Below are 27,961 nucleotides of genomic sequence, written 5' to 3' on the forward strand. Positions count from 1 at the left end.
AAATGGCTCGATTGCGCCACCTATAAACTTTCAACGGAGTGCATATGCACATTCAATGGAGTGCGCCTCGAGCTATTTTTCACGTACATGTACAAAAATCGGTACACACATGCAACACACCAATACCAACAAAAAAGTATCTTGGTACGAAATCCGAATCCCATAAGGAAGTCGGTTATTTAGAATTTTCTCTGCAAAATTGGCGTTGTTTTTGCCATTTTCAGGGGTTGTACTTTGACAAACTACTCCTAGAGATATATTCAGATCAACACCAAACTTGGTCAGTTAAATCTAAAGGTATTTGCGATGTTAAATTGCGAAGATTTTGAGGTTTCGTTAAAGGGCGTGTCCATGGCGGCCTGACAAATTTCGATGTTTCGCCATGAAAAAGGAAGTTGCTGTTACTCAGACTTACAATGTCCAATCTGCCCCAAACTTCACGTTAGATAAGACTTCTGCCCTTAACAGATCTACATGCCCATATTCAGTTATAGTCATAGCGCCACCTGCTGGCAACAGGAAGTGACATGTTGTATGCTGTGACAAACTACTCCTAGAATTTTTTTGAGATTCATGTATTTTTTGTAGTCAGTCTAATCTAAAGGCCTGTGCAATGTTAACTTGTGGAGATCTTGAGTTTTTGTTAAAGGGCATGTCCATGGCGTCATGACAAATTTTGATGTCTCGCCACAGCAAGAGAAGTTGTTGTAACTCAGGCATAATTTGTTCGATCTTCCCCAAACTTCACATGTTCGATAAGTGTCCTGGCCTGAACACATCTGAAGGCCAATTTTTTTATAATGATAGCGCCATCTGCTGCCAATAGGAAGATTGGCACATATATGGAGTAAACTTTGATATATTCCACTTATATTTATGACTTTAAATGCATATTTCTCACCGTTCACCTATTTACTAAAGCCACTCGCTGGCGGTGAGCCCGGGTGCGAGGGCCCGTTCATCGCTGCTTGCAGCTTTAATTCTTCTTCTTCTTCTACCGAATGAATCGCATTTTTGAGGGCTTTAACATGCTCAAAAAGTAATGAAACTTTGCACACGCGTCAAACCTGGTGAAAATTTTCGTCTCATATAGGATTCAGAAGAGGGTGTGGCAAAATGGCTCGACACCGCCACCTATACTAAGAAAATCAACAGCCTTCCAGCTATGTTTCACATACATGCACAAAAATTGGCACACATATGTAACACACCAATACCTACAAAAAAGACTCTTGGACCAAAATTCTAAACCCAACAGGAAGTCGGTTATTTTTAATATTATGAGCAAATTTTGTGTAATTTTGGTCATTTCCATGTGTTGTATTTTAATGAACTCCTCCTAGAGATTTCTTCAAATCAACACCAAATTTGGTATGCCTAATCTAAAGTCCTTTGCGATGTTAAATTGCGAAGATCTTGAGTTTTCGTTAAAGGGTGTGTCTGTGGCGGCCTGACAAAATTCGATGTTTCGCCATGAAAAATGAAGTTGCTGTTACTCAGACTTACAATGTCCAATCTGCCCCAAACTTCACATGTTAGATAAGACTTCTGCCCTTAACAGATCTACATGCCCATATTCAGTTATAGTCATAGCGCCACCTGCTGGCAACAGGAAGTGACATGTTGTATGCTGTGACAAACTACTCCTAGAATTTTTTTTGAGATTAATGTATTTTTTGTAGTCAGTCTAATCTAAAGGCCTGTGCAATGTTAACTTGTGGATATCTTGAGTTTTTGTTAAAGGGCATGTCCATGGCGTCGTGACAAATTTTGATGTCTCGCCACAGCAAGAGAAGTTGTTGTAACTCAGGCATAATTTGTTCGATCTTCCCCAAACTTCACGTTCGATAAGAGTCCTGCCCTGAACACATCTGAAGGCCAATAGTCCATTATAATGAGAGCACCACCTTCTGGCAACACAAATATTCGCACAAATATGGAGTAAACTTTGATATATTCCACTTATATTTATGAGTTTAAATGCATGTTTCGCACCGTTCACCTATTTACTAAAGCCACTCGCTGCCGGTGAGCCCGTGTGCGAGGGCCCGTTCATCGCTGCTTGCAGCTTGAATTTGTTATATTATTTACCAGTTTATGGATAAATATACATATAAACCACTGTGCTTTACTGCTCCTATTTATCACGCAAAAAAAAGCACTTACCCACGCCCAAAACGGGTTGCCTGTGGATGAGTCTCCAAAACAAGGTTGTCCTGCTCATTTCACAATTGCTGAGTGAAAGGAGAGTTTTATAATGAGAGGACTAACATTTATACAACACTTTATTCAAAAGGAAGAGCCACTTGTCCTGTGCGTCATACATCATTATTTCTACGTCATTGCACATGGGCAGTCCTTTCAGTTTCGTGGTTCAATCCGATCCATTCCAATTGGATTATTGATACAAACAGATTATTTGGGTGCATGTTAACGTAGCCAGTAAAATAGCAAACGGGGAGGATTGAAAATATGCGGAAGGACTATCATAAGAGACTGCAGATCGACAGAAACACAAAATCGCACTCGATTCCCCTTCCCCTCCCGATGTCTGATTTCTTAACATGTTAACTCGCACCTGGACGCCGACGCACTGAACGCTCTTTGTTTGCATACTTCAGTGTTTACTGAATGAAACGGCACACAATTCATCAATGCAAACTATGTATAATTATGAAGGTCTAAGCCTCAAGCATCGAAGAAAGATCGCTGTTTTTCAATGGAAAGCTTATAAGGAATGTATTTGCTAAATTTGTGTAAGCAGTACACATCAAAACATGCATAATCAAAACGCAGTACGTATCAGAGTCATTGTAATAGCGAGTCATAAAAATATCCACAGCTGTAAAATCCTGATTTAGTTAGAAAGGTATCTGAGGTATCTAAAGGTATTTTACCTAAGCTAGACATAGTCTTAAAAAAATGGTTACAGGAATCACATTTTTCATGGTGGTATCTTCAGATTTGAAATAGAAACTCATGAGACGTGACTTTCAACCCATTATTTTTCTGGATTGCTCCAGGAATGATTTCATATATTTTTATATGAAAAATAAATAAAATAAAAATAGCTGTAACATTTTTCAAGGCACTGCACTGTCTATGATTATCAGAATGAGCTTTATTGCCAGGTATGTTCACATATACGAGGAATTTGTTTTCGTGACAGAAGCTCCGCAGTGCAACAAAACAGCGACAGAACAAAAAACACAAGGAATAAAAAATACAAAAAAATACAAATAGGTGGGTAAGGAATAACAATATACAAATTGACAATGTATGGCAAGTATATTACAATGAGCAATTTATGTATGTACATGTACATTATGTGCAAAAAATGTATGTGTACGCTAAGTATGTGTGTATATAAATATAAATAGTGTAGTGTTCCACAGTTATTATCTGCTGTTCATAAGATGGATTGCCTGAGGGAAGAAACTGTTCCTGTGTCTGGTCGTTCTGGTGCTCAGTGCTCTGTAACGTCGAGCAGATGGCAACAGTTCAAAGAGGGAGTGTGCTGAATGTGAGGGGTCCAGAGTGATTTTGTCAGCCCTTTTGCTCAATCTGGATAAGTACAGTTCTTGAATAGATGGGAGGGTTGTACCGATGATTCGCTCAGCAGTCCGGACTACCCTCTTTAGTCTTCTGAGGTCAGATTTAGAAGCTGAGCTGAACCAGACAGTTACTGAAGTGCAGAGGATGGATTTGATGATGGTGGAGTAGAACTGTTTCAACAGCTCCTGTGGCAGGATAAACTTCCTCACCTGGCAAAGGAAGTACAACATCTGCTGGGCCTTTTTCACAATGGAGTCAATGTGAATGTCCCACTTCAGGTCCTGAGAGATAGTGGTGCCCAGGAACCTGAATGACTCCACTGCAGTCACAGTGCTGTTCAGGATGGTGAGTGGGGGGAGTCCAGGGGGGTTTCTCCTGAAGTCCACGATCATCTCCACTGTTTTGAGCGTGTTAAGCTCCAGGTTGTTGAGAGTGCACCAGACAGCCAGCTCTTTAACCTCCTGTCTGTAAGCAGACTCGTCACCATCCTGAATGAGGCCGATGAGTGTGGTGTTATCTGCAAACTTCAAGAGCTTGACAGAGGGGTCCTTAGACGTGCAATCATTAGTGTACAGGGAGAAGAGCTGTGGGGAGAGAACACAGCCCTGTCTGTCAGGAAGCTGTTGATCTACTGACAGATGGAGGTGGGCACAGAGAGCTGAGTTAGTTTGGGCAAGAGGAGGTTTGGGATGATCATGTTGAAGGCAGAGCTGAAGTCCACCACCGGATCCTCACTTAAGTCCCCGGTCTGTCTAGGTGTTGCAGAACATAATGCAGTCCGATGTTTAGTGCATCGTCCACAGACCTGTTTGCTCTCTAGGCAAACTGAAGAGGATCTAGCAAGGGTCCAGTGATGTCTTTCAGGTGAGCCAGCACCAATTTTTCAAATGACTTCATGACTACAGACGTTAGAGCCGCAGTCCTGTAGTCATTTAGTCCTGTAATTTAGAATTTCTTTGGGATGGGGATGATGGTGGAGTGTTTAAAGCATGAAGGGACGTCGCACAGTTCCAGCGATCTGTTGAAGATCTGTGTGATGATGGGGGCCAGCTGGTCAGCACAGGATTTCAGACAGGATGGTGTAACACAATCTGGGCCTGGTGCTTTTTTCCTTCTCTGCTTCCGGAAGACCTGGCACACCGCATCCTCGCTAATCTGAATTGCAGGTGTGGGGGAGAGGGGGGATGCAGGAGGTGTGAATAGTGAGAGCGCTTGATTGGAGAGGTGTTCAGGGCGGGTTTCAGGAATTGTGAGTGGTGTGAACGGTTGATTGGAGAGGTGATCAGGATGGGTTGCAGGAGGTGTGAATGGTTGTGTGGGGAGACGTTCAGGGCAGGTAATGGGTGTTCTTTCAAACCTACAGTAAAACTCGTTCAGATCGTCTGCCAGTCATTGATTCTCCACAGTGCTGGGGGGTGGTGTCTTGGAATTGGTGATCTTCTTTAGACTTTTCCACACTGATGCGGAGTCGTTCGAAGTGAACGGAGTCCTTATTTTTTCAGAATAATTCCTCTTTGCCACTTTGATCCCCTTTTCCAGTGTGTATTTAGCCTGTTTATACAAGACATTGTCCCCCTTCACGTAAGCATCTTCTTTGGCCTGACGGAGCTGTCTGAGTTTTGCAGTGAACCACAGTTTGTCATTGTTGTAATTTAGTTGAGTCTTTGTAGGAATACACATATCCTCACAGAAACTGATATATGATGTTACGGTCTCTGTGAGTTCATCCAGATCAGTGGCAGCAGCTTCAAAAACACTCCAATCAGTGAGGTCAAAACAAGACTGCTTCATTAGTCCATCTTTTTTTCAGACATTTATAACAAAATATTTCTATTACACACAATTATTGTTCTTCTGAACTTTCTATCAAAGAAACCTGAAAAAAATCTACTCATCTGTTTTCAACATAATAATAATAATAATAATAATAATAATAATAATGTTTTTTTTGAATGGCAAAACAGCATATTAGAATGATTTCTGAAGATCATGTGACACTGAAGACTGGAGTAATGATGCTGAAAATACAGCTGCACACCACAGAAATAAATTACATTTTAAAATACATTCAAGTGAAAGCCGTTATTTTAAGTGGTAAAATATTTCAAACCTTTACTGTTTTTGCTGTACTTTGGATCAGATAAATATAGTTTGGTGAGCAGAAGAGACTTTAAAAAAACATTACACATCTTATGGTTCAAAAACTTTTGACTGGTAGTGTATATATAATATATTTAAAACCCCAGTTTTTTTAATATTAGAATGATGAAAAAGTTGTTTAGATCACTGATTCAACGACTCACTCATAAACCTACTACATTTGTTTCATTTCTGGATGAATCAGCGTTTTTGAACGATTCTCTTGAATGAAAAATTAATTCATTGACAAATAAATTAAGACACTTGTCGCCACCTATTGGTGAAACAATGCAATCGACACAAACGTTATTTAAAGCGCAGTACTTTCAAAAGGGGATTTGTTATATTTTGATCGCTGCCATATAGACATCAATGTTTATATTTAAACTATAAACTTTATCCCAGTATTTCTGTGATAATATAAATGACTGTAAGAACGATATAATACTGTGTAGTTGAAAAGACTGTTTGTGAAGATGTTTCTTAACCAAACATGGTAAGAGCACTCTCTGTGTCAGCGGCAGTGCGCACACGGATTTGAATGATCCGGTAAGACTTTGTCAAAGGTTTAACAGACTCGGGGAATCGTCGTCTTTTAGAAATGAGATCGAGAGGGTGTCTGAATCGAGACCGCGATCTTTTAACGATTAATCGTGCAGCTCTAGCCTGTAGGTTGGTATAAGATGAACCAGAAGGTGATCAGAACGTCACAAAGCTGCTCGTGGAACAGAGTGAAATGCATCCTTTATTGTTGTGTAACAGTGATCCAATATATTACTGTCTCTTGTGGGACAAGTAACATGCTGTCTGTATTGTAACATGAGTCCGGATGTTGTTGTTCTGTCTCTGTGATCTGCTCAGCGAGTTTCTGTAAAGCTGAGCTCACGTGCGCTTGAGGAGGGATGTAAACACTAACCAGAATAAACAAGTGAAACTCGCGCGGCGAATAGAACAGCTTGCAGTTATCAACTCTGTATGATGGAAAGTAAAGTCCAAAGGGTGGTCTTTGCAAAAGACCCCAGAATTTTGTGTGTAGCACACTGAAGACAGGAACTATTACAGTTTTAAGTTGGATCATTTTCAGTGGTGAGTCCCATAATGGGAGGGGGGGTGGGGGGTTGGTTAACAGGTTAGTCATTAGTCAGCAGACAGTAGTAATTTTTTGGGGTGATTTGTTCAATTTTCGTGTGTTTTATTCATCTACAAACTGATCCGGTTTCTTTGTGTCCACAAGCCTATGTTCTAAGATGAGGAAATGCCTCACTGTTTATAACGTGCATTTGAAAAAGAACACATGCCGCAATGACTAATGACTTGCTGTCCAACAAAAGAGAATATTGTAACATGCCTTTACTTCACAACATCAGTCAAGTGTTTGAAATAACTTACTCTTGTGATCTAATGTAGCTTCTTACCACAGAAAAAAAATATTTTATACTGTAGTCAGTAAGCAATGGATCTTGAAAATACCCAAGATGTCTTGGAAAAACACAGATAAATATATTGTTGCAGTCAAGTTTTTATAGTCTTAATGTTTCACCATTCAAAATGTTTCTATCTTTTAATTCAGATACAGTGATCGCTGAATGGCTTTGTTCATATTAGGGATATCCTAGAGTGTCAGAAGTTCTATTACTTCTGTGATGCATATGTATAATTTCTGTGTGACGGCACCCTGTGTGTGACCAAAGTCCATTTAGGCAAGTCATGCCACTCGGTCGCCATCTTGGCAGCGCCTCCGGGCAGCTATTTCAGACCTAACAAGATCAGGCTCCCATCTAAATGAATGGGCATAGTGTCAGAACTGCACTCACTGGTCACCGGGACATAAAAACTGCATGTGACGTGACATTCAGCCAAGTATGGTGACCCATACTCAGAATTTGTGCTCTGCATTTAACCCATCCGAAGTGCACACACACAGAGCAGTGATAACATACACACACACACTGTGAACACACACCCGGAGCAGTGGGCAGCCATTTTTGCTGCGGCGCCTGGGGAGCAGTTGGGGGTTCGATGCCTTGCTCAAGGGCACCTAAGTCGTGGTATTGAGGGTGGAGAGAGAACTGTACATGCTCTCCCCCCACCCACAATTCCTGCCGGCCCGGGACTCGAACTCACAACCTTTCGATTGGGAGTCCGACTCTCTAGCCATTAGGCCACGACTTCGCAAAAAACTATGTGCTTGTCAGAAGTGGGATTCGAACCCACGCCTCCAGAGGAGACTGCGACAGAAACAGCAGTAAAATATAATACAAATCGCTGAAAAAGGTTTATGACTTTGTCCCAAAATAAGGTTTAAAAATGCCTTTTTCCCTATAGGTTAAACGTTTACTACGCATTCGCAAGGGTTCCTGAACTGTTCGCATACATCATTGGAACCAGACGATAGGCTTAAATATTTCCCGGCTTGACTGTTAAAATCAGATGATTGGCTTTCCAGCAGGAGGGGTGGGACATGTGCATACAACCGCCATCTTTGCCGTTACAGGTTTTAAAGCCCTGCATTTCAGCCAATTTTCACGTTATAGCTCCCATGCGGGCCGGGCCTCGGGCCTTTTTTGTGTTAACCTTCTATTTATATTTTAGACATTAATAAAAAAAAAATTAAAAAGAGAAGTTGACGTTGACGATAGAAAAACATAAATAGACATTTCATAACCTCATAACTTTCATAATTTGATAATTCAACCCGTTATAATTACACTGACATATACTGACATGACAGTCTCACACACGTATTTCCATCAGCGCGACCCACGATTATACCTCACTTATATCCACTTATTGTAGTAGTAGCTATTATAGGCCTCTAAATTAATATATTAATCATGGCCTAGTTGGCCAACTAATAACTATAAAGTCATGATTCATGTAGCAGCGAGCATTTCGGTGTCTGCACCTGTTGCTGCGGGCCACGCAGCAAAAGAAGAGAGCGCTGGGCGAGTTTGAAAACATTGTGGAACAGGACGAGGATGACGACGATGAAGTACAGCAATACATGCGCCTCAATCACAACATGGAAGGTGATGGACAAGATGTGCTGCTATGGTGGAAACAGCACGAGACCCTGCTACCGCGACTGTCAAGACTGGCTCGCTCTGTGTTTAGTGTCCCGCCAGCAGCAGCAGCGAACGTGTCTTCAGTGCAGCGGGAAGAGAGGAGGACTGGGTTAAAACCTTCAACTCTGGATGCTATTCTTTTTCTCCACAATGCTCTGTAAGAGACTGTTCTAACTTTTTGTTTGACTGGACTTTATTTTCGTTTAACTGTTGGAAAATGGAAAAAAGAATGGACATGTTCTGTGGTGCATTTTTGAGACGAGATAACCTGCAAGTTTGTTTTTAATTTAATTTGATTAGATTGTAGGCTATTTCTCATTTCGTTTGCGAGCGCTGTTGCGAGCCTGCCTCAGTATTTCAATTTTTTTCATTTTACTCACTGTGGTTTAATAAATAAACATTTATTAAACTGTCTGTGTGATAAGCTTGAAGTGTTTTATATCTATTAATTTTATTGTAGCCAAGTAAAGTATTAGCTTTGATTTGAGAGGCTTAATTGATTAAATATGTTTTAGGCTACTTACTGTCGGCTCGGCTGATTAAGGGGGGGGGGGGGGTGAAATGCTATTTCATGTATACGGAGTTTTTTTACACTGTTAAAGAGTTGGATTCCCATGCTAAACATGGACAAAGTTTCACAAATTAAGTTGTTCCCAAAATACTCCTTCCGGTTTGTCACAAGTTTCGGAAAGTTTTTTTCGAGTATGGCTCTATGTGACGTTAGATGGAGCGGAATTTCCTTATATGGGTCCTAAGGGCACGTCTACCGGAAGAGCGTGTGCTACCGTATATCCCATCGAAATCCCATCGAAAAAGGGGCACGATCGTGTGTTGGAACCGCAGGCGGTGAGTAAAACTGCTTAAAATATCTCTGCCTCCTTGTTAGTGCGTCCGCCTCCCATGCCGGAGACCCGGGTTCGAGCCCCGCTCGGAGCGAGTCGTTGCTGCTGCTGCTCTCGTTCTGTTTCAGCCTCGGGATCTGATTCTGGATCACAAATAAACGGCTGAAAATGACTGTTAGCCATGGTTTGTTTTGGATGATGTTTTTTTTTTGTCCTCACGGTAAAGTCACAGCTTCCAAACGCGTGATTCTTTAGCTCCGCCCACACGTCACACCTCCAGGCGGTCGTGTTTTTCCGGGAAAAAACAGTACAGACTATCTTTCTCTTATGAATATAATAAAACTAAAGACTTTTTGGAGTTATGAAGGATGCAGTACTACTCTATAGGTACTCAAGATTAATAAATAAAATAATAAAATAATAAAATAAAATAATGTAATAAAATAAATAAATAAAAACATGGGCTTGTGTCTGACTCGGGCTGATAATTCTGATGAGCTGTCAGACACGGGTCGGGCTAGGGCCTGAGCGTCTCGGGCCAGGGCCGGGCTCGGGCCTAGATTTGAGGCCCGTGCAGGGCTCTAACGGGTTTTCCTTATGCAAGTTGTATTGAGGATTGATGAAGTGGCATGTCTCTTATAAATTGTCTCTGGTGTGACTCAGTGCAGACCTGTTAACTTTTGTTAAATATTTAACATTAAATCTTGTATTTTGCACATTGTGCAATTAAGATTTTGACATTTAGACATAAATTATCTTCAAATGATGATGCAGATATCAAGGAATACCAAAATTGATATCTGATTAGTGTTTTATCAGTCAGTTCCACCAGTAGTTTCAGAACAATAATTAAGTTTTGTTATGTAACTCTTCAGTATTGGTTTAGTTCAGATAACTGTGTAATGGTCATTTAAATGTGAACTTTTAGTGCAGTCTTCAGTAGCACAAACTATCAAGTCCTGATTTCAGTTCAGTAACACTGTCAATGTTGCAAAATTCATAATCACGATAAGGCTATCTGCTGCTAACAATGTTTTGAAATTGATTACTTTAGTTAATGAATTATGAAACAAATTCTTTCTATTTTGTCACCCATTTAAACATAATTTAAGAATTGGCCCAATTAACTGTTTTTAAAGCATGTGCTTAATTATTTAGTTAAATAGGTAGCAGCTCCATTATAAAGAATAACTAGAATGCAAAAATATAAATTAGCATTAGCTACAATAATTTTTTCATTGTAGTTATTATTTTAGAAATTACATATTGCATACATCTCCATTACAGTAGTATTAGCTTCATTTCCTTAATGCATATTTAAATGATTTATTTGTCTTCTGGTTAAGTTTTGTCATATCAATATTATTTTCCTCTGCTGTGTCCAGATCATTCTGTCTCTCAGCCCATTATGGTGCAAAGACGACCAGGCCAGAGCTACAATGGAAACGGAGATGCCAGCTCAGTACTGTCCCCACGCTCAGAGGGGGGTGGTCTGGGTGTGAGTATGGTTGAGTATGTCCTCAGCTCTTCCCCTGGAGACAAGATGGATGGTCGCTACAGAAACGGAGGCTATGTGAGTCAATTATACTATTACACTCATTGGGTATCTTTTATAAAACCTTTTTAAGGCAAATGTGTTTTAAGATCAGGACAGATTTTTTTTAAGTTAACCCTCTGGAGTCGATTAACGCTTATGCGAGTTATGAGTCATTTTCTCCTGATAACCCTGAAAAGAACTTAAATTACACTTTCAGTTTTGATCGTACAGATAAGAGCAATTCATCAATCTAATCTGTAAAGGGTCTACTTTTTATTGTATACAGACATAACAAAAAAAACTTAAGATAAAATAAAGATAAAAAACAAGGTGTGCTGCCTGCAGCCTTGGTCTGCGCTGATCTTCATTTACCAACGCAAAATAAAAAATCAGTCTCACTGACTGTTCAAGTTTTTTATTATTACTGTTTGCTTCGTGATGAGAAGGAATGAGATATGTGTGTATAGGATTTTTTTTTTTTTTTTTTTAAGATGATGCTTAGTTATTTTAGGGGTGTGGAATATTGACATATATTTTGCAGAGTGTGTTTTTGAGATGGTTTAAGCCTGACATGGAAAAATAAATGACACTAAAGCCACCAGTAGGTGGCAGCAAATGAAGTAAGTGATTATCTTTATGAACGGGCCACTGAATCATAGATTCAAATGCTTTGTTCAAAAACAAAGATTAATTCAGTAACAAAATATTTAGTGCTGCACGGAGACACACAATTGGTCTTACTTTGGCCTCGTTAAAAACTTCCTTGGCTTAACAGAGACAGCATTGTGACTAATAAAACACACTTAAAGGTGCTGTAGGGAACTTTTGTAAAAAATATTTTTTACATATTTATTAAACCTGTCATTATGTCCTGACAATAAAATATGAGAGAGATAATCTGTGAAAAAAAATCAAGCTCCTCTGGCTCCTCCCAGTGGTCCTATTGCCATTTGCAGAAACTCCATCGCTCCCGGTAAAAAATAACCAATCAGAGCTGCGGTCCGTAACTTTGTTTGTGTTCAAAATGTAGAAAAATTTATATAATAAGCGAGTACACCATGAATCCATTTTCCAAACCGTGTTTTTGGCTTGTCCTGAATCACTAGGGTGCACCTATAATAAGTGTTTATATTCTAACTATTTTAGATTGCTTCGGGGATACCGCGGCGGAGTAACCCAGTACCTTTGTGATTCTTCATAGATATAAACAGAGAGAAGTAGTTCCGGCTACGATGTTCTTCCGCAAGAAGCAAGCAGTTCTGTTTATTAACTGCTAGAGCGTCAAAAGTTCCCTACCGCAGCTTTAATACTAGCATCTTTTTAGTTGAGCGATTGTATAAAAGCCATCGCACTGACATTCGGGAAAGCAACACTCTTGATATAGTTAGACTTTACTTAACGATCATGACATAAATATTAAAACCAATACAGGGCATTTTTGCCTCATATCTTGAATTATATTGTAACCTGATAGCCTTCATCTGACACTGAAAAACTCTCACAATGTTTTTTTTTTTTTCTTTTTTGCAAAGTTACAAAATGTCAGTTCACATCATTAAAACAACAGTTAGGATGATAGTACACGATAAATATTGCACACTACTCGCTCATTTACTTTCTTCATACGAAGCTGTCCAAGTGCGTCACAATGTAATTTAATGTAAGCCAAGAGTTGTGATTTAAACTTACATGTTGTTGAGATAATAATACCCTTTTTCCATGTCTCCTTAAATAACCTGTCCGTTGTTCCAGGCCAGATGTCTTCTTTTGGATGTTTAAAATCACAAGAAAATGGTTACAACGCAGCTATCATCATATCCTCATGCTGCTCGAGATTCTGGCACCGCTTTAAAATGAGGATGTTAAGTGTCCAGACTCCCGAGGCGTAATATCAATGTAAACTAATTAGTAATTTGTTCCTCTTTAAATTAAAAATAAAATGTTGTAGCGAACACACTTTATTTAATTTTCAAACTGATGTTTATTTTATTATTTTATATTATTGTTAAAATCCTCCTGCTGGCCGGATTGGATACCCCTGTAAGCCGTGTTTGGCCCGCGGGCCGTATGTTTGACACCCCTGAGTTAGACTTTTTCCAAACTATAATTCCTGACCAAATGTATAATCAAGTGAAACATTGTGAAGTTTCAGTAACAATATACATTAGGTAGACATCGAAAACACCTATTTTACCACCGCATGTAAGAAAAAAAAAGTGCGTATGGGAAGTGCATTTGCAGCTTTTGAACGCTGAGTGGTGCCTTAAACCACAAGTTATCAAAGAAGCGCATCGAAGAACATTTTTGCAAATAAATGTCAGTTTTGCCTCGCTGATGTTACATTTGACGGCTTCAGTCATGGAAAATGAAAGAAAAACACTATAGTAGGGGTGCTCCAATCGTGATCGGCCAATCGTTATGCGCATCTCGTCAGTAAAGCCGGTTCTCGAATCAGCGGTAAATTTCATCAGATTGTGGTGACCTTAAGCGGGCTACTCTAGATTTAGCCATAAGCAAAGAACAATGGATGTCACCTTGCTCATTCTTGAGCCTAAGGTATGAGCACTGGCCATATCCTCTCATGCTGGCATCTGAGAAGTGATGAATCTCTCTCATCATGATTGTCCCAAACCCAGCAGGCACAATACAACGAGGCACCTGAATCTTCTCCAAGTTAAGAAGATCGGTCTTCCAGTGCTCCCAACCTAACTGCAAATCATCAGGTAAGGGATCGTCCCAGCCCATGCCATTTCGGCACATTTCTTGAAGAACAGCCTTTCCTTTGAGCAAGAATGGTGCGAGAAACCCTAAGGGGTTTTAGTATCAGAGGGCGGAATTGTCTCCAAAACTGCCTTGTCATTGGATGCAAATTTATGCAACCTTAAGCCTCCTAATACAAAAAGTTGGCGAGCTTCTTGAGCCAACTTTATGGCCTTCTCTGCACTTTCCACACTGGAGACTCCATCATCCATGTAAAAATCCTGCATAATAAATTGTGAACCTAGGGGATACAGGTGTTCATCTTCTCTTGCAAGATGCTTTAGTCCATAATTAGCACATCCGGGGGACGATGAGGCACCAAACAGATGTACTCTCATGCGGAACGTTTGAGGCTGTGAGTTGAGATCTCCATTTCTCCACCATAGAAAGCGCAAGTAATCACGATCGGCTTTGTCAACATGGAACTGGTGGAACATCCTCTCAATATCACACATCAGGGCTACAGGGTACTGTCGGAACCGCAAAAGAATGCCAGTCAGGCTGTTCATAAGGTCAGGGCCTGAAAGAAGTTGATCGTTTAAGCTTGTTCCCTTGAATCTTGCGGAGCAGTCGAAAACCATGCGCAATTTCCCTGGCTTGTTCGAGTGATACACTCCGTGATGAGGTATGTACCATTTTTCTCCTTCCTTCCCTTCATCAATGACTCTTTCTGCATCACCATTCTCTATTACATCTTCCATGAACTTAACATAATGCTCTCTGTACTCCTGGTTCTTCATTAATCTCTGCTTTAGATGAAGTCTCATGACCGCAAGAGGCTCATTATTTGGAAGACAGGGTCTTCTCTTGAATGGAAGAGGCATTTCCAAGTGGCTGTCTTTGTTCATCCTGATACTTTCTCCAAGTTTGTTCAAGAACATAATGTCGTCTTGAGACACTACTCTTGTCTTTTCTTCAGTATCTTTGAAATCTGACTCCAACACTTTAATCACGTCAGTTGGCGTTACAGCAGGAATCTCCTTGATAGATACTCTGTGACACATAGTAAGACTGCTTTGTGACTCATGATGTGTCAAGGAAGGGCCCAGAATGCTCCATCCGAGATCCGTACGAACAGCATATGGCTCATTTTCTGCTCCAAGAATGACTTCTCTGGGGGCCAAAGCTCTGGAACAATTATATCCTATTAATAGACCAACCTCACAGTCTTGAAGTGGGGAAATTTTGTCTATCAGAGGAGCAAGATGTTTCCAACACCTGGCTGTCTCTCTGGTAGGGATGTGTGGACGATCCGCAGGAATACATTCTTTAGTATATGCAGCAGGAAGGTCTAGTACTAATGGTGAATTAAAGCCTCTAACTCTAAGACCAGAAACTCTTTCACTTTATCAACGAATCCTTCCCAACCATAGTGGTGAGCTTAAGTGTCACTGGGCATGAGTCGACCTTTAGACTTTGACTTACTGCATATTCAATGAAGACAGTGTCACTTTGTGTGTCTAACAGAGCGTAGACAAGTTTCTCAGAGACTGGGTTGTTTTGTGAGGACAACCACACTGGCACAATCATTGAGGTGTTAGCAGATGTGCATCCAGATTCCACACTTAAAGATGTTGTGACTTTCTCATGTGCATTCTCTGGGCCTTGAAGAGAGGAAGACTAACTTTCTAATGAAGCCGTCATCATGTAAGCAGGTTGGATGTCTTCTCTTACAGGTGTTACAGCTATGTCTGGAGTGACAGTCTCTGGCATTATGACCAAGTCTCAAACATCCATAGCACAGCTTTGTGTCCTTTATGAATTGTCTTCGCTCTTCAAGAGATCTTGCAGTGAATTTAGAGCAATCATGAATTTGATGTTCACTACCTTGACAGAACAAACATGGTTTAGTGATTTTACTAGTGAGCTTTGGATTCTTATGCTGCGTGACTAACTTCGTGTGGAAGACACTGGCCTTGTTCTTACTAACCTTGAGATTATGTTTCTCCTTATTAGCTTCAGAAACGTGAAGGGCATGAAAGGAAGTGACTGGGTTGCAGGCCACCTCAGCCTCAATGGACATGAAATGTGCAAAATCTTGGAAAGATGGGAAATCTTGTGTCTCACTCAGTGTTTGTGTGGCTTGGCAGTTCCAGCGGGCAGCCGCCCAATCAGGAATTTTGCTCACAAGTTTCCTATTCTCCTCACAGTCATTCAGTATTTCCAGTCCCTTCACATGAGGCATAGCGTCCTTACATGTGGTCAGGAAATCTGAGAAATTTTGGAGACCTTCAGAGTCCTTTGGCTGGATTCTGGGCCAGTTTGCAAGTTTCTCTCGAAATGTTCTTTGAATAGTGAATGGCTGTCCATATCGATCTTGAAGTCTTTTCCATGCATCCTCATCGTTTCTGTAAAATATGCCTTCTAAGGTTTTCAGAGCAGACCCAGCAATATACTTCTTCGAATAGTATAACTTGTCTGCTGAGGAAATATGTCTTTTGTCGATGAGTGATTGGAATGAAGCTTTCCACTCTATGAAGTGAATTGGGTCACCAGTAAAAACAGTGGGCTCTGGCATAGGAAGTCTGTTTAACGTTATACTGTCTTGGACAGCTTGTGCCAGGTAAGACACATCCACATTGGGGGTTGGCGATGAAACCCTTTCATTGAGTGTTGGCTTAACTGAGGATGAATACACAGGTTTGTGTGTGTAAATGCTTACAGGCTGTAGCAGCTCGTCATTTTGGTTAGCAGAGTGAGTAGTTTCTTTCTTGTCATAAACTTCTAGTCTTGCTTTAGCAGCTCTTACCTCTTTCACTGCTTGTAATCTTTCAAACTCACTCCTTTTGAGCATCCAGTTCTTTCCTTTGCTTCTCTTTTAGAAGTTGTATTTTTTCCCTTTGTTCCTTTTCCTCCATTGTTGTTGCATATTCTGCTTCCTTTGCTGCAAGCTCTGCTGCTGCGTCTATTCGCTTAGCCATCAGGATGGAGTTCACAAGGAGACAGGTACAGTGTACTTGACTTTGAGCTGATATGTGAGACCGTAGAACCATAGATGGAGCGAGCACAATCTCGATCAAGCAGTTCACGAAGACGCCCCCTTACTTCCTCACTGTCAAAGTCTCCATCCACACCGGAGATCCTCTCATAAGCAATCTTTACAATATCCTTTGTCACTGCATCGCAAGCAGTTTCTCTTTCATTTTCCAATATGTCTATAATTGACTCTAATTGGCTTTCAGTGATGTCTGTTTTCAGCAGCCCTCTTGCCTTTCGAGCCTCATCCTTCCATTTTTCATATGCATGCATAAGCCTTTTTTCTGCCTTTTCTGACTCCTCTCTTTGATATGCAAGCATCTTTTCTGTTGGAACTCGTTCACGGTCAGAGCGACGTACTTCATTTCTCTTTGCAACTTCAGATCGATCTTCTATCTCATCATCTGTTTCCTTGTTTTGTGCAGCCTTTAATACTTCAATTTCCTTCACAGGAGTGCACAAATTTGATCCCTTGTCTGTCATCATTTACATCAGCAAATGAAATCAGTAGGGCAAGCTCTTACTGTAACAGCCCGGTTGAAGAATAAAGGATTTAACTCATTCACTGATGTTGTACTGTCTTTCCTCTTGTGTTTATTGTCCTTATAGACTTCACAACACCGTAAGAGCTAAAACAGATGAATAAACAATATTGGAAATTATAATGAGATCTTATACATAAAAATGAAACAACACAATCAACCATACAGCAATAAAATCACGCAATTAACACTAACATTCATCCTAAACAACATCAAATTATGTCAACAGAGACACATGCAATATGTGTTACGTTATATAAGAGCATAAATGAACTTAAATACCTTGTTCTCCTTTCCATCCAGGTGTCGAGCAACAAACTCAAAGTAAACAAAATACTGAAAATAAAACAACAATCTGATGCATAAATTCACTTAAAAGTGTCCTTAATTCCTAACGCCGTGTGCAGTCTCCGTCTTTGCGCGCTCTCTTTCTCCGTATTGCGCGCTCTCCGTGCATGAGCGAGCTCTGAGCACTTCCGTCAAGCCGCCTTTCAAAATAAAAGTCTCTATCGGTTAAATAACTTATAGAGTGTAAAATAACATTAAAAAATATAACAAACAGTTGACTAATATTAAGAAAGGATATAATTAAATAATATAAGTAATATATAAATCCTGGAAACTAATTAAATAACTGATGGTTATTTACAGCGCGTGCGCTCTCTTCATTTAATCAAATGATCCTAATCACTATTCATTTTACAGTCCTGCTACTAGCATTTTATTCATACTAAAACCCCTTTAATTCGGGTGAAAAAGCTTTTTATCAAGTGGCTTTTGCACATAGTAATAATACCGCTGCAGATGCATTTTGCAGCATTGAAGGGGGGTGAAATGCTCGTTTTCACTCAATATCCTGTTACTCTTGAGTACCTATAGAGTAGTATTGCATCCTTCATAACTCCAAAAAGTCTTAAGCTTTATTATATGCATAAGAGAAAGATAGTCTGTACCGATTTTTCACGGAAAAACACAAGTAGCTGGAGGCGTGGCGTGTGGGCGGAGCTAAAGAATCACGAGCGCCAGTAGGCTTTGCGTTGAGCGCGTCTGGATGCTGTGACACCGTGAGGACAAAACCAACCAAAACAAACCACGGCTAACCGTCAGATTCAGCGTATATTTATGATCCAGAATCAGATCCAGAGGCTGAAATTGAACAAGAGCAGCATCAGCAATCAGTCTCTATGTGGTATGTACTGAAACTGTATATATTTGCTTAGCGGTTTTGGAAAATGACTAAGTTCCACTTTCTTTGTCGTCTTTTTTTTTTTTTTTTTTTTTTTAAGCTGTACATGTGGAAAGTGCAGTTTGATGACAACATCGCATGTTGTTTACTTGATGTTCTTACGCACCGATAGCTAAGTTAATAACACAGAGATATTTGAAGCAGTTTTACTCACCGCATGCGGTTCCAACACATGATCGTGACCAGGGTTCTAAATTAACTTTTTTTGATCACCAGCCAATGTGGCTGGTAACTTTCTAAAGTTACCAGCCAATCAGAATTTCCACTAGCCATTTTTTTTTTCCGGTAAAAATAAAAAATTATGAGTGCCACTAAATGCATTTGATCATTTTATTAACATTGTTGGCATGAAAAACATCAGTTTATAATCCGTACTCATGAATTCATAAACTGTTACCTTGGTTTAACAAATTGTGCCCACAAATTTCCAATCCGTGCGCTCAGTTTTTGTAAACTGTACCCTCTGTTTTTGAATCCGTACCCACAAATTCATAATCCATGTGCACACTTTCGCAATACGTTCCCACCAATCTGTAAACCGTACTCACGGATTCATGCAGCAAGCTCCTGTTAACATACAGTTTTAATGACTATTATTATGTGAAATAGGTTTAATTATAATAAAGGAATAATCTTTTAATAGCAACTGATTATAATTGTACAATAAACCTGGCATTGTGACTAACTCTGGAGTAATTTTTTCCTGTTTTTTTCCTGTTCCTGTTGTTAATTGTTTTGGATAAAAGATTCTTATGCATAACCTGTATAATAATATATAATAATGATAAAAATAAAAATAGTTATTTTTATCATTTTAATTTGTAGGCTAAATAAATGAGTACAAGAAAATAATTCATGAATTGCTTTATTTTTGAATAAACTTTGACAGTTTTGTAAATGCTTGTCTACAATTCTTTCTTAAAATGCATGAAGACTTATTTTTCTGATTTTATTATACTAAGCTCCATCCACCCCACCTGCCGGAGTTAGATGCATGTTTCACTGTTAATGTTATTAATAAATAATGAGGCCGAAAATAACATTGCATTCAGTTAGAGAGAAACGGAATGAAAACATAACCAGCATATTATTTGTTTTGTATTGCTTTTTACCCTTATTTTCTTTTTACCGTTTTTTTTTTTTTTTTTTTTGGTCATAAAACACAGGCGGCTGTGTCTTATCCTATTGGTGATTAATGTAATAATCACTATTAAAATAAACGCTAAAAAGAAGACTATTTGTGAATGCTGATCGTGCACTCAAAAATAATGTTTAATAAACAGAAATGAATCTGCCGGTGGGGGCGGAGCTACAAATGCGTGTCAGTTTACAAATACAAATCCGAGGGAACGGATTGTGAAAGTGTGCGCACGGATTATGAATTTGTGGGTACAGATTCAAAAACCGAGGGTACGGTTTACAAAATCTGAGCGCACGGATTGGGAATTCGTGGGCACGGTTTGTTAATCCGTGGGTACAATTTGTTAAACCGAGGGAACAGTTTATGAATTTGTGAGTACGGTTTATAAACTGAGGGGACGGATTGCAAAACCGTCATCACGGATTTATTTTTTTTCTCCTACAGGTGACGTGCGGGGCTCTCCGTAATATCCTCATCCCCTGCCTCGTTCCTCTTTTCGCCCCCAGAAATCTGTCCCAACCACCGCCACATTTAGTTTAATCTTAATTTTTTTCTTTAATAGCTAACTCCCTCCTCTTTCAGTCTATGCTCCCTGCTCTGGCTCCATTCGTTCTTCTTCCTTGTGTTTTCTGATGGACGCTATTTGTTTCCATGTTTTTTCGCGCTGGTTTCACTGCAAACTGCGTGCAGCCAATGGGCATATGAAACGTCATCACGTAGCATTACAGCACAGTGTTCGTGGGAAATGTAGGAAGTGCTGCCAGGGCGATAAATGACCGAGAACAGAGCCTCATGTCATGCATCACCAGCCAAACTGGCTAGTAAGTTTTAATTAACACCCGCCAAAATGAATTTTAACCCGCATTTGGCGGGTTGGCGGGTGTTAATTTAGAACCCTGATCGTGACCCTTTTTCGTTGGGACTGCATTATCCTTAAGAAATAAACGATGTGCAAATCCGAATCTTCGAAATGCAGGGGAACAAACACAAACACTTGCACAACTCCGTTGATGCTCTGTAAAAATAAACTCCACCCACTGGTCCCGGGGGAAGTCGTGGCCTAATGGTTAGAGGGTTGGACTCGAAGGGTTGTGAGTTCTGGTCTCGGGCCGGACGGAATTGTGGGTGGGGATAGTGCATGTACAGCTCTCTCTCCACCTTCAATACCACGACTTAGGTGCCCTTGAGCAAGGCATCGAACCCCAACTGCTCCCCGGGCATAAATGGCTGCCCACTGCTCCGGGTGTGTGCTCACAGTGTGTGTGTGTGTGTGTGTGTGTTCACTGCTCTGTGTGTGTGCATTTCGGATGGGTTAAATGCAGAGCACAAATTCTGAGTATGGGTCACCATACTTGGCTGAATGTCACTTCACTTCACTTCACTTCTTAATGCTGTTTCTCTTTTGGTAATCTGTTTAGGGTTGTCTTGCCCTGGCAACCAAAAAACACATTCCTTTTGTGACATTTCGCGACGCTCTCGCTCTGATCAGTGAAGTCTGTTGTGCTCTCAGTGCTGTGCTATACGGGAGCGCGCGCTCTTCTGGCAGACGTGCCCTCAGGACTCATATAAGGAAATTCTGCTCCATCTAACGTCACACAGAGCCATACTCGAAAAAAACTTTCCGAAACTTGTGACAAACCGGAAGTAGTATTTTTGGAACAGAAATACTCCTTCAAATGTACAACTTAATTTTTGAAACTTTGTCCATGTTTAGCATGGGAATCCAACTCTTTAACAGTGTAAAAAACTCAGTATGCATGAAATAGCATTTCACCCCCCCCTTTAAGGTTATTAATTGATTGTTAATTTAAACGACAATCGATCATGGAAATTATCGAATATTGACATCCCTTAATACAAATGAGTTGGATGGAAACCTGGTTATTGTCTGCATCAAACCATGCTTCTTAACAAATGTCATTCACCGATCTGGGCAGCTCCAGGACAGCGGTCTCTCCGAGCACGGTGCTGTCTGTGAGCGGGGCGGAGTAATGGAGCCCTCAATCACGCTGCAGTGTTTGTAAGAGCTGCCAACTTCTCCACCCCATTTACAGAGTGAAATTCTCTGACTACCTTTATCTCCCAGGACTGTTGTTGAATCTTCCAAAAGTTTTGGCTTGGGGTACTTCATATGCAGCGGCTGCAGCACTTTCCACCGCACCAATAACATGGGGCTGCCCGCCGACGTGCATGACTTTAAATCGGCGCTACTAAACACTGATATCAGCCGATGCCGATATATAAAAAATTGTCAAATATCGGCCCGATATATCTGCCGACCGATATATCGGTCGACCTCTACTTTCAACCCATTACTTTTCTAGATTGCTCCAGGACTCATTTAATGTGTTTTTATATCAATTAAAATTGTGGTGTAAAAAAAAAAATTCAAGGCACTTCAGTGTCTATAACTTTTAATATTTTTGAGCATTATCAAATCTGGTTGATAAAAGCCCAAAGGGTCGTCTTTCCAAAGACACCAAAATTCTGTTGGTTACACACTGTAGTAGGAAACTGTTTCAATTATAAATTAGGTAGAGCAATTCAACTGTGAGTCCCATAATGGGGGGTGCTGGTTAACCCGAAAATAATCAGTAAAAGAAACAGACAAATTCCTTAGCCTTTAACATCCCGCTCGACTCTTGTAGTCATTATAACCTGATCAAGCCATAGCTAAATGTTTAACTTAATTCTTGCTGAATATGCAGTTATATTACGGGCTGTTGGCATGAAGTGTACTCGTGATGGAGGAGGCTCTTGGAGCGAGTGATGCTCATGATGCTCAGATTCTTAATATCCTCTCCTCACTCCAGTCAGAATCACACCGCTCCGCTCATCTTCTTCTCCTCTGTCTCAGACCCGCGGGGAGGGTTGAGCCACTTGGAACTAGGGAGCCTGAGTGTTGCGTCGGTGGATGTTAAAAAGAAAACCTATTTTCAGTCAAACAAACCGATGTAAATTAAAAATTCGAGTTAAGCGATAAAATCGATTTATCACACAGCCCTACTTGCTTTCATATAATTTAATAATAAAAAAAAAAAATGCAGCTGCATTTAAATGCAGGTGTGTAAAATATGTGCAAGATTCGCACTGCACTGATGGTAGGTATGCAGCGTTAATTATTTGTTTTATCTTCATTACAAATCTTGTTTGGTTTTATTTTGGATAATTGCATAATCGTTTACGTTGTAATGCATATACAAAATGTGAATTCATATTCAAGTGTTTTCAAAAATTATTAATGTGCATTAATGACAGGGCGCATTAATATTCAACATTAAACGATCTGTGAATGTTGCATTTCTCTCGTCGGAGAGAGCCAGCACTGTGAATTTCATCTTGCAGCTGACAAGAAAACATTTGTTTAATTAAAATGTCTCACTTTTCACAATTATTAGGCTACTTCTGCATGTGCTTTGTGGCAAACTTAATGCATGTGCTTGAGCACGGAATATATTAAGACTTGATTATGTAAATTTAATATAAACCTCTGATAAGTTGAAAAGAACAAATGGCTAGAACTAGAAAAATCTTATGTGGGGGCAGGCCATTTTTTAGCCTATAACCAAAACGGCAGCCCAAACCCGTTCAGCAAGTTTAAGACACTGTCCATATGACAGAGCAATAGATTCACACCTTTATCTCGACCCCCACAAGCTATACATAACTACCCCCAAAAACGGTGTGTTGCTGAGCTGAAACATGCCTGCCCTCAGCAGCACTACTCTTTGTATTCATTATTTTCTCGCAGCCCATATTATTTTCACAAGACTATAATTATAATAACAAATTATTAATTAATAATTAATCATTATTTTCGAAAGTCATTGTTATTTGTGATCGTGGGTGTTTGAGGAAGACTTTAAGACTAAGCGGAATCTTCTGCTTCCGCCTCACAGCGCGGGACTCCGCTAACTGAGCAGCTTACCCATCTGCGGTTTGACTTTACTGAATCAGATTGAGGCAAATACAACTTATTGACCATGAGACCAACATTTAGCAAGGCAGGAAAATATCATTCTAACTGAAGAAAGACATTTCATCGAGCTAATGCTGTTAAAGAGATTTAAATCGAGAAAAGAGAGAGAGAGAGAGAGAAAAAAATTAGTTTAATGCTATTCTTAAACTTGGAGCTCATCATATTCAAGTACAAATCCAAACACCAGAAACATTATGCATTTTATAAATAATGAAATGTTATGAAAAGTATGCATTTTATTTATCCACATGCTGTATAGTTGAAATGATATTTTAGCTCTCAACTTTAAGTTCTATTGTTTAAAAAAAAAAATGCTTTATTGGCTAACGTTTCATAAACCTTCAGTTATGCTCTAAAATCCAATGCAATTTGTAATGCCACAGTATTTTCACCTCCTAAATCAATAATCTTTAAAGTCACGATTCTATAATTTACACAATTCTACAAAATTCAAATTTACTCAGGCTGATGGCATTTTTTTATTACATTTATTTATTTATTTTTGAATAATTGTAGCCTACATAAATAGGTGATGCAAAACAAATATTTGGATTGTGCATTATTTTTTCCCTATTTTCTTAAAGAATAAACACATTACTATTTCATAAAGAAATAATTTAAGCAGTTAAAACCTATTTTTTAACTTGAATTTAAATACTATTAAACTAACTTTAAAATCTCAAGGAGTTTATGAATTAAAAAGGATAAAATGTCACGGTGCATGTTAAATAGCCTAAATTAACTAAATGAACAATATAATTAGAACTAACAATATAATTAGATTTTTATTTAAATGAACAACTATAAAATGGGACAGCAACCTTTTATATCAAACATTTTTAAATCGTCCACAGCTGAGCATCGCAGGAGGCTGATCTGCTCCAGAGCGCGTGAGGTGAATATTTACCCCGCAGCTGAATTATATTTTATGTTTAACCAATAAAGAGACATCAGAGCCAGCGGCACATATCAGAAGGTCTAGCCGAGGTGAGGCTGCTTCTCGGGGGATAGATGATCACTGAGCTCCCGCTGATCTCGTGGAGCTGACCGTCTCTGAGATCGGCGAAACACATTTTTAAATAGGCGCTGTCTTTATAAATAAACCTCAGATTTGAGTTTTAAACAACTACATTCTCTCCTGAAATATTTCCAAAATTACATTTCATAACACAATAGCAGTAATATTTTGAAAATGTTGATCCGAATAAATGGTGGTTGAACTCAACCAATGCTGTGAGAACTCAACCAATCGGCATGTTTGGCGCCCAAGTCCCGCCCCCGAAAGTTCCGGAACTTTGAAAAAGTACCACCTCGCCAGCAGGGACTTTCTGAGGGGCATTTTTTTACCCTGAACTTTTAGTTCCTGGTTCCTGTGGTGGAAACACACCGAGTACCAGGCCAAAGTCCCTAGTTCCTGGGTAAAGTTCCTGCGGTGGAAACGGGGCATTTGGTTATCCTACGTTTTGAAATTAACTCACTGTAAATGTTTCAATATTTTTTTAAGATATTACAATGCAATAACAATGTTATTGTTGTTTTACTTCCTTTTATCTCATTTTACAATTACATTCATTTCACAATCCTTCCCTTTGCGCCACCGCTGTGGCGTTACATGCAGCGGTAATGCCCATTTAGCTTTTCCACCTACGCTACACTACCATTCAAAAGTTTAATGTAAACAATATAAATGTAACAAGTAATTGTAAATGTAACAAATGTAACAAACAATGCTGTTCTTTCACCCCCCCCAAAAAACTGAAAAAATATTCTCTGCTCATTTCAACATTAATAATAATGATAATAATAGTGTTTTTTCATTGTTGTTGTTGTTGTAGAAAATCAGATTGTTAAAAAGATTTCTGAAGGATTGTGTGAGTAATGATGCAAAAAATTCAGCTTTGAAAGTCAGTTTTGATTGTTCCTAATAAACTGTTTAACTGTACTCGCAAGTGGATATTAAATTGTTGTGGGATAATTAAATATATTCTAAATAATCTACAAACAAAATGATATACATTTATTTTTTCCTCACATTCTTTCTTGTAACTCTTCCCCTCTGTCACAATCCTGACTGAAAGGCTCATTATGCGGGCCTTTGTCTTCTCAGGTTTAAATCACAATGAGATTCATGATAGTTGATGCCTACTGCCATATGACTTTTACCAACAAAAAGTGTCTTAGAACATTTGAATCAATATATTGTTTTCTGTAAGTGAGTAAACAAGATGATTTTCACATAATTTACAAAGAAAAATTCTAGGCTACAAGCTCCAGTTCTCAAAAGTTCCGGGAATCAATGTTCTATATGTGTTTTATTGCCTTTTTCAAGTGATTTTAGCATTTTTTTAGTTTTTCACTAACCATGCATAACTTTTTTTTTTCTCAAACACAATCATGTACATACATGCTGCTCGCATATTATTATAGTCCAGTTTGTGCTGATTACAGTGAGATTTGACTAGCTATTTAGATGTTTATAAGAAACTGAAAGCACAAATGTCAGGGCATGACAAAACTTCTCCAGGCCCCCCAAATACCCTTAGACCTCAGAGAGTTAATGAAATGAAAACAAAAAAAAGCAATGAAAGAAGCTCTAGTGCTGAAAGTGGCTAGTGTTGATCCTAGAGAGTCACAGTCCTGCAGACTCTCCAACCTTGATAAAAACTCTGCTACCTGTTGTTGTTCAGGTGTGTTTGATTAGGGTTGGAGCACTAGTGAATACATGCAGTGTTTAATTATTGATTTATTTTAAAAACTTATATCAAAAAACATAATTTTTACCCCATAGAAATGAGTAACTGGTCCCACCGCGGGTGAGTGGGACAGCCTCGGTTTCTAGGCAGTGGACAGAATTATTTATTTTTTTACACACACACACACTCCAAAAAAAAGAGCAGTCAGAAACGGCACCCATAGATTTTCATTATTATTGGTCCTTTAGGATTTATAATGTTTTTTGAACCTTTAACAACATAAATGCATTGCATTACAGCAAACATTTATTTTTAGCAGTGTCATATGACCCCTTTAAATATAAGAAAAATAGTATAAAATATATCATCTTTTGCTGGAAAATGAATTTTTTTTTTCACACTTTCATAATTGTCTAAAGCTTTTAAACAACTGAAAAAAGTGATCAAACTATAATTCACCTGTCAAGTTCCCAAATTTATTTATCAACAAGTGAGTCAAATTGAATGACTACAGAGACTCCTCTCAATATCAATCAATTAACAATTCTTTTTCCAAAATTATGAAAAAAAGATCTGTCAAGAATAGAATCGATTGAAAATGGTTTAATTCTGTCAAATTAACCAAATTTTAAAGTAAATTTAGATTTAGAAAAAATGCATACATGAAAGCCAAACTATTAAATGCCATTGATGAATATTTGAGTAATTCAGTATTATGCAAAGCGGGGTCTAGATTTGTCTGGATTGAGGTAATTGATACACAACCTTAAGTAATTTGGCCTCAGGGATGGCTTTGTTTAACTTTGATTTGTGGTGATTCTAGGGTGGAGCAGAGGCAGATCTAGATGGCAGGGAGAAAGGTGATTCAAAAGAAAAGGCTTCTCCATTTGAAGAAGACAAAAATCCTGAGATGAAAGTCGGAGATGAAGGGGATGCCTCAAAATCAAATTCCAGAGGATTGCTGAATGGGATGGATCGCGACTGTAAAGACTTCAAGTATGATGGTTCTTTTGCCAACTTGTAACAGTATTAACATAAAAATGTACATTTTCTTTTAAAAATTATTTAAACAACCCTCTACAATGCAAGTAAATAACTCGCTTATGCAACTGAATTTCCATGCTAGGCTAGATATTGTCTAATGAATTGTCAGATTTCACTCGCCAGTGTTTGAGTCAGAGGCTAAGCATAAGTTTGACACAGATAATTCACTTGTCTTCACTCATTTTAAACACTTTGCGCTTGAGTTTCTCTCTTCATCTTTATGGCACACGATTTTAATTCATGGATGTTGCTTGGCTGAGAGCACTCAGTGTTTCTCTCACGCATGTAAAGAGAGGGAGAGCAAGACAGTTTTACTTACCACGTTGAATTGATGCACTACATGTAAATAATTTTCTTTGTTTGTTTTCCTGTCAAAAAAGTTCATTTGGATTTATTCTGCCTTTTAAGAACAAGCAGAAGCCACTTCTGGATTCTTTGGTAG

At 39.1% G+C, this 27,961-nt stretch overlaps 1 protein-coding gene and 1 long non-coding RNA gene across 6 annotated transcripts in view; one reads left to right on the forward strand and one right to left on the reverse strand.

Moving 5' to 3' along the window:
• Positions 1 to 27,961, reverse strand: part of LOC127938360 (uncharacterized) — a 172,068-nt gene that overhangs the window by 22,695 nt on the left and 121,412 nt on the right. The gene's annotated exons all lie outside the window — the stretch shown is intronic.
• The window catches only part of LOC127938353 (pumilio homolog 2), a 167,821-nt gene that overhangs the window by 21,026 nt on the left and 118,834 nt on the right, over positions 1 to 27,961 (forward strand). For all 5 annotated transcript variants that reach the window (XM_052534927.1, XM_052534930.1, XM_052534929.1 and 2 more), the window contains exons 5-6: positions 10,987 to 11,174; positions 27,299 to 27,471. In XM_052534927.1, the coding sequence (XP_052390887.1) occupies positions 10,987 to 11,174; positions 27,299 to 27,471 (361 nt within the window). The remainder of the gene's footprint in view (positions 1 to 10,986; positions 11,175 to 27,298; positions 27,472 to 27,961) is intronic.

This window comes from Carassius gibelio, chromosome A20, assembly GCF_023724105.1.
Source record: "Carassius gibelio isolate Cgi1373 ecotype wild population from Czech Republic chromosome A20, carGib1.2-hapl.c, whole genome shotgun sequence".
In the NCBI taxonomy this organism is placed as follows: domain Eukaryota; kingdom Metazoa; phylum Chordata; class Actinopteri; order Cypriniformes; family Cyprinidae; genus Carassius; species Carassius gibelio.